Source organism: Paramormyrops kingsleyae, chromosome 13 (assembly GCF_048594095.1).
Source record: "Paramormyrops kingsleyae isolate MSU_618 chromosome 13, PKINGS_0.4, whole genome shotgun sequence".
Taxonomy (NCBI): Eukaryota; Metazoa; Chordata; class Actinopteri; order Osteoglossiformes; family Mormyridae; genus Paramormyrops; species Paramormyrops kingsleyae.
In genome coordinates, this window is record NC_132809.1 from 7,125,785 (window position 1) to 7,141,736 (window position 15,952).

Consider the following 15,952-nt stretch of genomic DNA (forward strand, 5'->3'; position numbering starts at 1 on the left):
GGTAATCATTGCATTAATTACTGGAATAAAATAATAATAATAATAATAATAATAATAATAATAATGACAACAATAATAATAATACTAATTCCAGTGAATTATGCAGTGAATACCAGTGCAATTTATAATTTGCCCTTCAGGGAGTCTTTTTGTTGGACTTTTTCCTCAGAGTTTCATACAGCTATAGGTGTATCAGCACTCCAGAGCGCCTATAGGCCCCAGGAATGTGTAGCTCTGCCCTCACACCTTCTTTTACCCTATTCTTATCCTGTCTTTTACATGTAGCCCCCTAACTTACATTGATTATCTGCTGGGCTGCTTTGCTCAGCTGTCTGCTGCTGTAAAAGCAGAGCTCAAAGAACAGCGCCTGCTAATTTAAAGTTCCTGAGATTACTCAGTGCTGTTTTATCAGGTGTGCTGCTTTATCAGATCGGAGCCTCTGTCGTGACAGCTCACCTTAAAAAGATCTAGGATTTGGAAAGATAATCCACATCACTTTGTCGTCCTCTGCTTGGCAGGACAGAATGCAGGCGGGCTGCACTGCTCACTCGTTTACCTGCCCGTAAGCAGGGGAGATTCTAGGATTTATTAATTTTTTTACAATGCGAGGGCTTACTGTAAGAGGGGTCATAAGTCATACAGAAAGGCCAACTTTATCATTTCCCAATGATATGTTTTGAATCTGTGAGTGATAGGGCAAGGGACACTGCAGTGGCCTATCAGCTTTCAGCTGGGCCCAGTGTCCCTGTGTCCCTCTCTGTTTCACCTTCTTGTGGGCAGAGGTGCAGTCTGCAACCCTAGACAGTTACCTTCATATGCATCACAGAAACATAGTGCTGGGAGTGATTTAAGAAATGAAGATTAAATCACAGCATTGTCTTCAGTCTATTGTTGTGGATGGAGTTCAGCTTTGTCCCCGGCTAGTAGTCTAGTGGACATCGCCCTAGCAAAGGCCTTGAGATCCTACTCGAGAAATTGCTTCTCCTTTAGTGCTGGTGAGGAGTGGTGCTAGCTTTCTAGCGTCTCTGCATTGTGAGGGCTGGCCCCGCCCATCGCTGCCCCGATTGGCAACGTGAGCTTCGTGGCGACGCACCCTCGACGTCGTGAACTCATTCTCCACATCGATTGGATTTTTTTTTTACGATTATTTGAGCGTAAAGACTCACAGATGTTTGGCAAAATGAACTTTGCATGCAGAAGGTGAGGGTCGCACAGAGGAGAAAATAAGGTTACCTTATTTGTACCTGTGCCCCGCCCCTTGTTTTTTCCCGTTGCTTGCAGTATTGTCTTGGGCGTACACAACTGCTGATTGGTGGCAATCAGGGAAGCCCTTGTAAAAAGCGGATGGCTGCGTCCTGCAGTCACCTTGCTTTTCTTATCCCCGCACCCCAGTGCTGTGTTAAAATACATACATTAATAAAATTATAGTCAAAATAAAGAAACACGTTTGCGGTCTCCCACTTTGGCCGAAATAAAGGGATATTTCCAGAGACAGAAATAGTCGCGGTTGAATAATTAATGAAATTGAAAGTGTGAGGCCTGGCTGCCTTTAATCTCTGTGCCTCACAGCCTGGTGACCTTTCGCGGGAAAGCTGATGTTGAATGGAGGGGGGGGGGGGCTGCTTGATATGGGGGATCAGCTGATGTTCGGAGGAACTGCAGGTGAGCGAGACAGTACTGCCATCCCTGTACGTGGAGCCCATGCGGCCAGGGTTAGGGTTAGGGTTACCAGCGCCGGGGGCACATGGGCTACCCCGAGGAGCCTGACCTGGTCCAGTGTGAGCCCATCTTCCAGGGTTAACATGACACACAGTCCTTGGGTCTTGTCACAGAGAAACAGCATCCCTTGCAAGTTATTCCTACACATGCGCAGTGACACACACGTGCATGCATACACAGTCTGACGTGTTCCCTCTCCCACGACCTGTCACCCCTCCCCCGGGTTCCTGTCTAATGCGGTGCAGTGTCAGCCAAGTTGCCTGGGGTCAAATGAAGGTTTTGTGGTAGGAGTGCAATTGCTCATCTCTGATCATACATCGATACCTTTATCCCACAGATAAGTAATGCATTTAGAGAGCACAGATGGTCCACTGGGGGAGGCTCGCTGTGCGGCCTGTGGCTGTGCTGCCCTTGGGCTCCGTATCATGAAAGCGGTAACCCACTGCTTTGAACTTTACTTATTTATTTCACTTTAACGGGGAATTTAGCAGCAGTGTTTTCTTGACCACTGTCACCTGTGATTGATTTGCATTGTTGACACTGTGGAAAAGTGGCTGATTTGTGAGACGGCGACTGAAAGCTGAAGTAGTGGCAGTGTCGTTTAAAACCTGAACCTGCCCTACTGACTCCTGACTCCGCCTGGTGCATGCGGGCCAGCGCCCCCCCCCCCCCCCCCCTCCCGCAGCTTGTTCCCAGCTCTGCTGGGGGCCCCCTGCCTACCACATAGTGCCCATACCTCACCATGTCTCCCTACACACTATATTTTTAACTAACTTCCTTTAGAATTAGGTAATTAACTCATGGCTAATTAACTCTTTGTAATTGCCTCACAGGCTTTTTTTAACTCGTGTGAAATGACACGTGGGCAGCATTAGCTTTGAAGTTCTCGTCGTTTCGGCCGCTTGGCTCTGCACTCTGTGTCCTGTTGGAAAGCGAGCGTCCTTATTGTCACACACAGTGGTTTGGCAGGTTACTGGTGGCTGCTCATGTTTTATATTCCCGGCCTATTCTTCTAAAAAAAAATAGTTAAAATCCCAGATTTACAACGTACTAATCTAAAAAAAAATAAATAAAAAACTTCTGTTCCCTTGAAGGTTCTGTTGGGTTTGATAATGTTAGTAGTGCAGGGCAGTACAGTTGTTTCGATGTGGGATGGGGTGGGGTGGGGGGTGTCACAGTCACTTCATGCCCCTTGAAGTATTCCAGAATTGCTGCTCTCCCTACTGCAGCAGTGCCCCACCTGCAGTCCCGTCAGAGCCACAGTTATTTTTGCTTCTCAGACTGATAGCTAGACCTGAACATCATTGATTTTACGGGAAGCATTGTCTGCTGACTGAGTGCCATCGACCTGAGCTGACTTTTTTTTTGCCTCCTTAAGTAGGAGAGGAAGCAGAGTTGCCCTGCTGTTATATTAAGGGCTGATCAAGACATGGAGACAGACACACATAGCTCTACAGACAGATTAGATCCTTTATTTTTTCCATTTTTCAGAATTGAAAAGGGGGAAAATCATACTTATCGGAAGAGCAGGTACTTATTACTGTTGCTTTGAATTATGAATGAATTAGTGTGGACTAATATGTTTAATTTTTAATTATTTTTATATTTCTTGCAATATGGATTGTTGCCCAAAAAATGCGATTTTAAGTGTCATGTTCTCTGCAGAGTTTCTAGTGCAGTTTTATCTGCTGGTTATTTGGGTGAAAAATGTGACTCAGGCCAAGGAGGGTATGGTGACAGGTGGTGCACTGGTGATGCACTGGTGAAAGATCTGTCTAACAACTGATGGGTGACAAAAATATTGATGGTATTTGGAAAAAGGTAGCATTGTTGTGCATTAATAATTGTCCACTGAGCACAGTGGTTTGCTTGTTGATAAGTGCATCTGTCTTGCAACATCAAATGATACCTTATCAACAGCATCCTGAACTCAACTCATTTTCTTTCAGATTGCATTGCAAGGGCTCTTTACTGATATGGGGGTGCTGATGGTGTGTAGGGGATGTTGTGCTCGTCTCGGTGTCTTTCCAACATGGCTCTGAGCTTTAGGGGCAAGGCGAAAGTTCACACCTTGAGTGGTGCTAAGCCCGAGTTTCACACAATGCATTCCATAGACAAAGCAAACCGCCAGGCATTCTGCAAGTGTCCAGCTGCGAGCCGCAAGGTTTTTCATGTTTATATAGGGAAGGATTCTGGGCCTTCATTTGTCTCAGTATGTTGGCTTTTTAAATAATAATAACAAAATCATTTCATCTGCTTTGAATGACTGTGAGACCCCTGGGAGTGAAAGTTGTCAGAGTTTGTTTGTTGGATTTCTTTTTTTTTGTTTTAGGAACAGGATCATTTTCTGTTATTAGTCATTAGAAGCACAGGCTGGAAAATGTTTTCAACTCTCCATCACAAAGGCTTACTGTTCCTGTTTGGGTGGACTCCATGATTATGCTGAGAGCAGGAGGATGTACAATGTAAGCTTAAGGGGATGGAGACTTTTTTTCTAGCTAGTCTGTATTGGTTGTGCTTTAAGATGTGCCTACTTACCTTTACCTTTTTTAAAATATAAGCTGTCATTTTTATCCACAGCAACACACATTTTTGAGGAAGCAGGATCCCACAGTCCATTGAGCAACTAGGGGTTAAGGGCCCAATGGTGAAATCACTCTGTTGACCCTGGGATTTGAACTGGTGACCCTCCAATCAAAAACACAGCATCCTAACTCGCTGAGCCACACGCCACCCCCCCGCCTAGCTTGTGCATCCTCGGGGGGGGGGGGGGGTAGTGGAACAGTGATGGCCAAGCTCACATTGGCAGGAAGTATTATATTTTACAGCTGCTTCTCATTGAGGTCAGCCTCATGCATGCAGTGCATTTGTCCCATGCAGGAAGCCCCTTCCCCCAGGAAAAGCACAGGTGCTGTACATGTCAGAGTGTTTCTCTTACCACTTAGGAAACGGAGCTTCAGGCCTCAGGCCGAGAGAGTCACATGACTGGCTATCCTATCATGCACATTAAAAGTCCGTCAAGCTAATTTAGCCACATGTGCGGGAGCTTGGAAATTCCTCAATAATAACCCTTTGCCTTATTTTCAGTAGTGTGCAAATTTTTGTTTAATGTTTTTTTTTGTGTGTCCTTTTTTCACAGAAGGCATACAGTTTCATTGTAAGAAAATCAATGAGCTAGAGGCGGCTAATGCGCTAATAGGCTAGGCCTCTGCGTCGCGCTGTTCTGGGAAGCTTTCTGCATTTAATATTCACCATTCAAGGTTAAAGACCAGAGCAGAGTTATTGCTTTCCATCCAGTCACCTCCCTTAATCAATGCCGCCTGCATTCCTTTAATAAAGCTATTGGCTCAGCATATCACTTGCTAACATGGGTCTCCTGATGTTGAAGTGACTCTATACTAAAAATATGTACCTTTGCTTGTCATTGGGGCTGTACCCTTGTAATTTTGCCTTTTAAGGTACAGAAATGGACTCTGAGGAACATCCCAAAGGTATGGAGAATGTTCCCCAGAGTCCATTTCTGTACCGAAAATGGTACAATTACCAACAGCTAAGAGTACAATTGACAGACCCTTGAGGGTAAACCCCAGTGACAAGCAAAGGTTAAATTTTTTACCATTTGATATATTTCAGATTTATTTTGAAGAGATTCTTGAAAGGGTCCCGAATATTTGTGCGTTTATGACCATTTTTTCCCCCTGCAACATATATTTCTAGTAGCCAATGGGAAAGTATTAGTCATGAATGTGTACAGCAAAGCAACAGGCAGGCGACAGGAGTTAAAGGGAATGTTAAAGGGTGTGTTAGTGCAGCCGTTTGTTTCTCTGCATATTCCGTGAGCCTTTTTGTGTGACTTAAGTGCCGTGTGAGGGGACTCTAAAGTGAAGGAACATTACAGCGACTGTGTTTAACAGCACTAATGTTTTGCACAATTATGTAAATGGATCATACGAAGGTACAGCGTTCCCAAGACTTCACCGTAATCACAGTCAGCCCTCTTTATTAATGCATGAACATAATTTGTTTTTCACTGGATGTTTATTTAAAAGAAGCTCATGATGGGTCTGCAAAACAAGGTTGGAAGTGGAAGGTGATGGATGGCAACATATAGAATCATAACAGCAGATGATATTTTATTGCTTAATAAGTATTGCACTTAAGTACCTAATTTGATGTGTGTAGTCTGACTAATTCAATCTTACACATGCATAAAGCGTGTTCTTCATAGAGCGAGTCACGTTGCCGAGATGTTCCTGAGTACTTTGAATCGTGAAGCCAACCCCCATATGTTATGAAGCAGTGCTTAACCTTGTAACATTCTCTCTCTTCTGCTTTATTCTCGTAGGCCTGGGTGCAATGAACACCTCATGTAGGCGTCAGCATGGAAAGCTGTGAGTCTCCTGTGATTTCTGGGACAGACGATGGGCTCGCCCTCTCCACATCCCAGCAGCAACAGTGCCCTTCGCAGCCTTGGAACAGTCTCTCTAACGTGCAGGTCCCTCCTGGCAGCCAGACCCCTTCCCTGGAGCCCCTGTCCCTCTCTGCCCCCTACCCTTCCAAGGTCCAAGGTCTCAGCATACCCCACAAGAGTCTGAAGGAGCAGCAGCAGTCCCAAAGTCCACCTGTGCTCTCAGCCTCTAGCATAGTTTCAGCGATAAGGCATCAGCAGTCTAGAAACTTGGGGCTGCAAGAGGAGGACGAAGGGGTTGGCTGTGGAGAAGAGGAGGATGAGGAGCTGGATGACTTGGATGAAATGGAGATAGATGGCTGTTTCCCGAGTCTGCTGCCCATCGATCCTGAGGAAGGAGCCATGCCGACTCTTGTGCGCCAACGGCAGGTGCAACGTAGAGGCATGGCAGAGAGTGGGAGCGAGGAGGAGGAGGGAGAGGAGAGCAGCGATGTGGAGAACTTGGCTGGGGAGATTGTCTACCAGCCTGACGGCTCGGCCTATGTCGTGGAGAGTCTCAGTCAGCTCATCCAAAGTGATGGGGGTGCAGTGTCGAGTCTGCTCCCTGCAAACTCCCTGCCTGGGACAGGGAAGCTGGGGGACGCCGCTGGGACCTCTCCCTCGGTCTACCCACAGATCATCAACACGTTCCACATAGCCTCATCTTTTGCCAAGTGGTTCGGTCCCTCAGACCAAGGATTCCCCAGTACCTCAACCCTGGCCGGCCTGAGCCCTGTCCTGCACAGTTTCCGCGTCTTTGACGTGCGGCACAAAAATAACAAGGATTACCTGAACAGCGACGGTTCGGCCAAGAAGTCCTGTGTGTCCAAAGATGTTCCCAACAATGTGGATTTCTCCAAATTCGACGGGCTGGCCCTATATGGCAAAGGGAAACCCATCCTCATGTGTTTCCTCTGTAAGCTCTCGTTCGGCTACGCGCGCTCCTTCGTCACGCATGCCGTGCATGACCACCGCATGACTCTTAACGAGGACGAGCGGCAGCTCCTGGGCCACAAGCATGCCTCGGCCATCATCCAGGGCATCGGGAAGGACAAGGAGCCCCTCATCAGCTTCCTGGAACCAAAAAACAGAAGCTCGCCCTCGCCGCCCGTGCTGATGCCTCTCAGCTCGGGCCAGAGTTTCTATGGCACGTTCAGTGGGGTCCACTTAGACCCAGGGAGCAACGGCAGAGGGAGTGAGGCTCTCCTCAGCAAGGACTCTGATTTAGGCCTCAAGCAGTCCCCATTGGGACCTCTCCTGACACTGGGAGCACTGGGAAGCCCAAAGTCATCTTCTCTCACTTCAACTTCAGACCCTGCCAAAGACTCCAGTGCGCAGCCTCCGCAGTCAGGGAGAGCCGATGGGCTTGCTGGGAGAGATCGCACACCCAGGGGCGGAGACAGGGAGCGGGACTCGGGGGAGGGCAGAGGACTCGTGAGGAGCATGGAAGTGGTCTCAGGGGGGGAGGAAGTGTCATTAGAAGAGGGAGAAGATGAGGAAGGGGAGGAAGGCACTCTCAAGGCCTGTGGCAGCAGTGGTAGCGTTGGTGGAGAAGGGGGGAGACCAGCTGTGTCAAACCAAAGTGTTTCCAAATCTCTTTTATTAATGCCTAGTAGCTCTCTCCAGCCTTCTGGCCGCTGTCCTGCAGCCAGCCCCACGCATGCAGGCAGAGCCGCTGCCTCCACCTCCTTCTCTGGGAGGACGTCAGAAGGCGGGGCTTCAGCAGACGACGGAGGGAGGAGCTCCGAGCCACCCTTCAGCTTTAACTGCCAGGGGGCCTCTCTGCCCATGCCGGGAGAGGCCACAACCGGCCGAGGGGGCAAAGACGACATGCCGGCGTGCTCGCCGGGTAGCGCCTCCCCCCCTCTACCCCCCCACGCTGCCTCAGACGAAAGTGCCAATCAAGACAGTGCCACAGCTCCTGAACCAAATCATAGCCCAGCTGAGGGGGAGGAGGATAGTGGGGCTCTGCTGCACCATCACCACCTCCACCACCACCATCACCACCACCTCCATCCCTCCCCCCATGGACACGGCCATTCACACCCTCACCCTGGGATGCCGTGCGACCTGACTGGGGTAGGGGAGTGCCCTCAGAACCACGGGGCCGGAGGCAGTGGCGTCGAATGCCCCAAGTGTGACACCGTGCTGGGCTCCTCCCGCTCCCTGGGCGGCCACATGACCATGATGCACTCCAGGAACTCGTGCAAGACGCTCAAGTGTCCCAAGTGCAACTGGCACTACAAGTACCAGCAGACGCTGGAGGCACACATGAAGGAGAAGCACCCGGACTCGGGGGGCTCCTGCATGTACTGCAGCACTGGGCAGGGCCACCCACGGCTAGCGCGCGGCGAAAGCTACACCTGTGGCTACAAGCCCTTCCGCTGCGAGGTCTGCAACTACTCCACCACCACCAAGGGCAACCTGAGCATCCATATGCAGTCGGACAAGCACCTCAACAACATGCAGACACTGCAGAACGGTGGTTCCATCCCCGCCTCTGGCGAGCAGGTGTTTGGCCACGCACCCGGTGGCGTGGTGCCCGTGCCCCCAGCTGCACAGCCTCCTGTCCATCCACACCACCCGGCCCAATCAGCCGGGCACGTGGGCGGGGCCTGTGGTGCACCCTCCCCCACCAAGCCAAAAAGCAAGCCCATGTGGCGCTGCGAGGTGTGTGACTACGAGACCAACGTGGCGCGCAACCTGCGCATCCACATGACCAGCGAGAAGCACATGCACAACGTCATGCTGCTGCAGCAGAACGTGGTGCAGATACAGCATGGCCGCCTGGGCCTGGGGGGGCTGCCCTCCCCCTCCGAGGCCGAGCTCTACCAGTACTACCTGTCCCAAAACATGAACCTGCCCCCTGGCCTCAAGATGGACCCGTCTGGGGCCGATGCCCAGTTCCTGCTCAGCGGCTTCCACCTGGACCCCAGCATGGTGGCCCTGGGCCCCTCGCTTGGTGAGATCCCATTTCCGGGGGTGCCGTCGCTCCAAATTGGCCATGGGAGCAATCCAACATTCTCTCACACTCCCAGAAAAGCCTGACTCCAGTTCAGGGGGAGTTCATACCGTCATCAACTCCCTGTATTCAAACAGAGCCCAACTGTCTGAGATTTAGATGAACAAAAGGCTAAAACGGTAAAATGGTAAACTGCGTGCCCAGTGTGAGTGGAATTTCCCGTCTCCTCATCTAGTGCAGCGGGTTTAGTCGCATGCTATTAGAGGAGTAACATTAGTACCATTCCCCAGCCCATGTTAAAAGGATCAGCTGGACTTCGTCAGCCCTCCCTCACTCCAAGGTCCGCTTCACTCGGAGGGCGTTAGGAGGTAAAAGGTTAATGAGTCAGGAACACATGGGCACCCCCCCCCCATTTTGTTGCTCCGCCCCCTTCTCTGCCTCTCGGCCTGAGTCTCAGCCCTCAGTCTATGGGCTGCCTCGGGGTACACCTGCCCTGCTGAACCCAGCACGGTTTTCTTTTGTAGCCAGCAGTGGGCAGGCAGAGAGAGAGAGAGAGAGAGAGGGATGGGTGCAGTGAATGAGAGCCACCCCCGTCAACCCGGGGCCTTCACAAAGCAGATAGGTCAATCCTTACCCCCGCTGGCTCCCTTTCACAGGATCTGTTCATTCAGCTTCTTTGACTGCGTGACAAGTCACTGTAGACCTTCCTCAGTCCGAATGCAGTTCTGTCTTTGTCTGGGACTGCGGGGGTACAAGCTGTTAAAGTGCCCATATGTCAACTTGTTTCTCAGTGTATATTGGGGCCCTGGCATTAGTAGCGATTTTGTCACGTTCAGTAATAATATAGATCTTTGATTCCTTCCTTAGATCAGCATTTCCCAATCCGGTCCTCAGGGACCCTCAGACAGTCCGTGTTTCTGCTCCCTCTCAGCTCCTGGTTAGTAGGGTGACCAGATAATCCATGTCAGGGAGGACACTTTGAGTTACTTCGGGTTTCACAAACTACTTTAAAACTGAAAAGCTCCTGTGTTTGGTTGAATAGTTCAGTTCTTCTTGTGCTTTGACTGGTTTGTTTCACTGAATGAAAGACTCATCCAGCTGTTTCACATCAACATAAGTGACACATGCATGATCATAGGAGACTGACCAATCAGCACACAGCAAGAACTGCTAAAGTGAAACTCAGGTCGCTTTAATTGAAATGACAGTTCACGAATTCGCCCTAGCTCAAAGTGTCCTACCTGACATGGATTATCTGGTCACCCTACTAACCAGGAGCTGAGAAGGAGCAGAAACATGGACTGTCTGAGGTTCCCTGAGGACCGGGTAGGGAATCACTGCCTTAGATTATACTGGCCAGTTTGTCTTTAACCAGCCACGGTCCTCTGACAACTGCCTAAATCCAGGTCATGCACTTTGCATGTTTAGAATATAATGGCAGCATTAATCATTTGTGTTAAAATACTGATTAGAATAGCCTGGGCTTGAAAGGAGTGGTTCAGTGAGGCTCATTGCTGTTAAACTCTTTAAATACAGTACGTAAATCTCTCTGTCCAGGTGCCCTTGCTCTCCATTCAGTCGCGTTTGTGTTTTATAGTTGTTTTATGGATTTTCTTTTAGATTAAGCTCGACTGACCTGAATGTAATGACGATCCTTAAACTTCCTGGCAAAACATGAGCAAAGAGCTCCGCAGAGTGGAAACAGATCTGCAAGCGTTCTTTAAATGTTTTTTTATTATTATTATTCTTTATTGTTCACTTTTATTAGCCCAGCCCTTATTGAAGTTTACGAAGTCCATTTGTACAGCAGGACATTGTTTCTGATCTCAGAGAGGTCCTCTCGGCTCTAATAACCTGGGTAATGGAGAAAAGTATGACTGTAGCTTTCATATGACGGCAGTAAAGAAATGGCTGGTGGAGTTAATTTAATGTAAAGACGGCCTGGGTCAGTCGCTGCTCGCAGTCTGGGGAGTGATAGATTAAATATCAGGAAGCTATGGGCTAGCAATGAGAAAAAAAAACTTGAGGCATTTCTCCAGTTTTATTTAGTAGGTTTTTATTTGAGTCATGCTTTTCTGATTTGGAATTAAGTAGTGTTTTTTCTATTTGTTTTTTGGCTTTAGAGAGCTGCTCATTGCACCCCGACTGTCTGTGGTGATTTACTGGAAGCGTCCTGAAGGATGAAGTTGTTGTTCCTTATAAAGCGGCTGATTGGGATGAGTTTAGTTTGGGATTACTCTCTTCATTTGCTGGAGAAGCTGGTTGCTGGGGCCCTGGGCTCCTTCAGATGATTTAGGGTGGGATTGCAGTAGTGCTTCAGCCAGACTCGGGCTACATTATATTCCCATCCTAAGGTGCTTGTCCCTCTCTGAACTTTCTGGGTATTCTGATTTGTGCTGTGCCAAAGGTGTGGACTTCCAGTACTTAAAACAGTACTTATAGTACTCATTCAACAACTTACTTCTGTTATTTTAAGGCAGGGGTGGGGAACCTGATCCTTGGATGACCAGTGTGGTTGCGGGTTTTTGGAATGACACCTCAATCAGCCAATAAAGGTGGGTCCCCAGGACTCGGGTTGAGAACCACTGCCTTATTATTGGCTGATTGAAAGGTCATCCCAAGAACCCACACCGGCCCCCCATGGAACAGGTTCCCCATCCCTGTTTTAAGGGATCAATGAAAAATGAGCGGGACAGATAAGACCGGTAGGTGAATTCTGTATTTTTTGTGAAAATAACGGCATCTCTGCATCAATAGGTGGGGACATACCCATGGACATGCGACTGGCCGGTGGCCCCCTGGTGTCCGAGGAGCTCATGACCCTGGGGGAGAGCCTGTCGCAGACCAGCGACCCCTCCCTCAAGCTCTTCCAGTGCGCCGTGTGCAACCGCTTCTCCACAGACAACCTGGACGTGCTGGGTCTGCACATGGGCGCGGAGCGCACGCTGCCCGAGGACGAGTGGCGGGCTACAGTGGCCGACTCGCACCAGTGCAAGCTGTGCCGCTATACCACACAGCTCAAGGCCAACTTCCAGTTGCACTGCAAGACCGACAAGCACGTGCAGAAGTACCAGCTGGTGGCGCACATCAAGGAGGGCGGCAAGGGCAACGAGTGGCGCCTCAAGTGTGTCGCCATCGGCAACCCAGTGCACCTCAAGTGCAACGCCTGCGACTACTACACCAACAGCCTGGAGAAGCTGCGGCTGCACACTGTCAGCTCCCGGCACGAGGCCAGCCTCAAGCTGTACAAGGTAAGTCTTCCTTGGGGGAGGGGGCGTGCACTAATATCACCGGATGGTTTCCCCCTAGGAGTCCCTGGAGTTACTTAAACCAAAGCGATCAGAATCTCTCAACTGAATCTTGCAGCTTCTGCTCCAAAGACTGAAATGGCATTCATTAATGCAGGTGACAGTGTGCATCACCTTGCAGTGAGATGACAATCATTTACTTTACTTCGACTGTAGGGATGAATCTCAATACAAGAATGCAAAGATTATACCTGTAGTCTTGCTAAGACTGGTCTTGCAGTTTTGCTTTCCAAGAATGAACTTGGGGCACAATGAATCATGGGATTAGTCTCCTTTGGCAAGGATGTAACCAATGTATCCTTGATATTTGGGGTGGATCAAGACCTACATCCCCTGATTTTTACTGTTCTCTGTACTTGTGTTCTTGAGTATTGGAACTGGTCTTCAGCAATAGATGATGACATTAAACGGGTACACAAGAACACAAGTATGGTCAAGTACGCATATTGAGAAACACCCCAGGTGTTTAACTGGCCATCAGAGGCTCATTTTCTTTGAATGCAGAGAAAAGGACAGAATTGTTCTGCATAGTCGTATTGATCCGTGCTGAACTTGTTCTTTCATCTTTCCTTCGTGTTGTTCTGCGATGGCCGTTGGATGAACGGTCCGTAATTCTGCATGGCATGTCCCTCTTGTCTTCACGTTCCTGTCCCTTGCTGGCACGTGTGTGAGGGCACAGGTCACACCCGTGAGTCTCGCTCGCTCACTCTCTTGAAGCCCTGCAGAGTGTCTTAATGGCACAAACTCAATCTGCACAAAGTAAACATCACAGCTCGGTGCTGATTCTTCTTATGATAACCATCCCAACATTATAGGCCATATTCCTGGCCCTATCCCTATTTGTCCTGCAGAAATTGAATAAAACGGCATGATGGAAAAACCCCATCAGTTGCAGTTGGAGCTCGCTAATTCAGTGTCGTGCTTCTATGAGGCCTGGGCTTCCCGTACTCCTGTCACTTCTGCTCCGTGTGCCAAAAGACACCTGCATTTACAGTCAGAATATGTTCTTTAAATGCGAGGTGTGAGACTTCAGTCCCAGTTCATCCATTAGGCACAAGCAGAATGACTCCGCGTTGAGCGGTAAGGTCGGCATATCGCCACCATGGTCGAAGGAGAGAACGCTCTAATCGTCACAGCAACTCAAGCTCAGACACGCTGTCAGGATATTTACAAATACCACAAGGTTTAAAATATGTAAGACAATTCTTGTAGCATGGTCGACACCCTCCTGGGGCTGCCTGGGGGGTTGGGCTCCCCATCCGTCTGGGGGCCCAAGGTGCCTGCCTGGGAACACCAATGGTCCCACCCCCTCGACAGTACCACCTGCACAATACATCGCTCCATTTCATCTCTGACCCAGATACGTTCTGCTGTCATCCCGTCTGTTCGCCCGGTCACCCTCTGAAAAAGATATGGTTTAGTCTTAGTCTATGTTAGGCAGCCCTGCCAGTGAAGCAGGGTGACTGATTCCTTATCAGGACTTCTGGCCCCCTGTGTACTTACTGCTTGGACGAGCCTGAAAAAGCAGCTAAGGGAGCCATAGAAATGCAAGAAGTATGATAACGATGCATTTGGAGGGAGCGCGGTCCCGGCATCAGGAAGCAGTTATGGCCACATCAGGCAGGCATGTACCAAACAAAAATTCTCACAACATGACGACCCGCAAGTGTGATTAATGGATGATAAGTACATGGTCCTCAGACCTACTACAGCGCTGGCCCACCACTGAACAACCTAATGGGCCTGTTGTCAGGCTGGATTTATGGGATGGCATGGGAGGCCTGACAGAACACAATGTCCGCGAGATGCAGATTGATGATATACTTCGCCTCACTCCGAATATATTTATTTATTCTAACCAAAAAGAAATTTGATGCAAATTGCTACTTTTTAACCTTTGGGGAAGGGATTATATGGTGAGGTCAGCATGTGTAACGCGTAAGATGTGGAAGCTCTGTGGACGTTTCACCCCAATCGCACTGGTTTTCATTAAGCAGAGCCTCCGCGTGCCGGTCTGCAGACCAGACATACCCTCTAATTACTGGAATTAAACGTGGGGTTTAAACTAGGGGGTTAAGCTGGGTAGCATAATTTGAGAGCTCATGTTAGGGTTCTCTAAAAATATCCCTGCTGTGTATGTCAAAATAAAAGCATGTACAGTGGGCTGAATTTCAGCCACCACCAGGCTGAGACTGAGCATGCCTGCTCATCCGCTTCCATTCTGAGGTGACGGGGGGGTCCCCATGCACCTTCCGGTCCATTGCCCAATGGATCATTGTCGACCTTCCTTCTTCTTGAAGGACTGCTCCCTCCAGACCTATTTGCAGTAACGCTCACCTTCCTCTTTGTGTCGATATGTAGTTCACTTGATCTGTTTGTTTATTTTTGTAAGCGTACACTTTTATTCACAGTGGCATACATTTTTTTTGGAGAAAGCAGAGTCAGATGGTCCCTAGAGCAGGGGGGTGAAGGTGAAATCGTTCTGCTGACCCTTGGGATAAGAACCCACAACCTTCTGACAGCATCCTAACCCACTGAGCCGTCCCACACGTATACGTCGGTCAGCTTCATTATTGGTTATGATTTTGTCAGGGCTCTTCCTAGTGAGGTAATTTTACTGGTAATATTGGTCCTTAAAGCAGACCATGCATGTTGTAGGTGGGTGGCCCACCCTCCGGTAACCTTTGCCCAACCTTTTTGGAGGGCGGGAATAGATCAGGTCTTAACTGCTCTGCCCAGGAATGAGGTTGAGGGCAGTGGGCCAAGCCTCTGATCCCAGGCAGGGCAGCGGGAGGAGAAACTCCAAAGGCCGGCCGCCTACCTTCTGTGTCTTTGGGACCGGTGCGGTCTGCAGTAATTGAGATTGATTGGATGTTATTTTTCTTCTTGCAAATGTACTCCATTAGCTTGGCACATGCATAATCAGTTTAAAGTGCAGTTAACTGAATGTAATCATGGTCTTCGGTGTCTGCTCGCGCTAAATCCTCTCCAGATGCAGGCCGGCGCAGGCCAGTGAGCGAGTGCCGAGGCTACGGGCCTCCATGACACGTACGCAGAGAATCGCACGCACCGTCCAGGCCTCTGCAAGGAGGCCTCTCGCCGCACTTAGCAAATCGGGCCTGCCTAGCTACACGCTGCAGACTGTCAACAATATATCCATAGTGTGCCCCCAAAATGCCAACGTAGGGAGTGAAGTGCATGCTGGGAAGCAGCTGAACACTCTGCTGAAGCAACCCTCAGCCCCCAGTTCGCTTCCCCACTTGCAGCCCGGTCTCCTTGATGACCTTTCTTCAGGATGGATTTCTTTTTAAACACAGCTCAGGAATGAACTTTCTTTTCATTGTTTCAAGTGTCGACAAACGGCCGTCGCGAGCCGTTTTGTTATTGCCCAAGATGATTACCGCTGATGCTGCTTCCTTCTGGTGCTCATCATTACAAAGGCTAATGATACTTGAGCATAACAAATAAATAGCTTCTCTGATGCCTCCAATAAGATTGTTTTTATTATCAAATAAA

The 15,952-nt window shown here is 49.2% G+C and overlaps 1 protein-coding gene across 1 annotated transcript in view; it reads left to right on the forward strand.

Moving 5' to 3' along the window:
• Positions 1–15,952, forward strand: part of LOC111858174 (zinc finger homeobox protein 3-like) — a 125,437-nt gene that overhangs the window by 40,403 nt on the left and 69,082 nt on the right. The window contains exons 2-3 of the mRNA XM_072698106.1: positions 6,065–9,128; positions 11,886–12,379. Of these exons, the coding sequence (XP_072554207.1) occupies positions 6,101–9,128; positions 11,886–12,379 (3,522 nt within the window). The 5' untranslated portion in view covers positions 6,065–6,100. The remainder of the gene's footprint in view (positions 1–6,064; positions 9,129–11,885; positions 12,380–15,952) is intronic.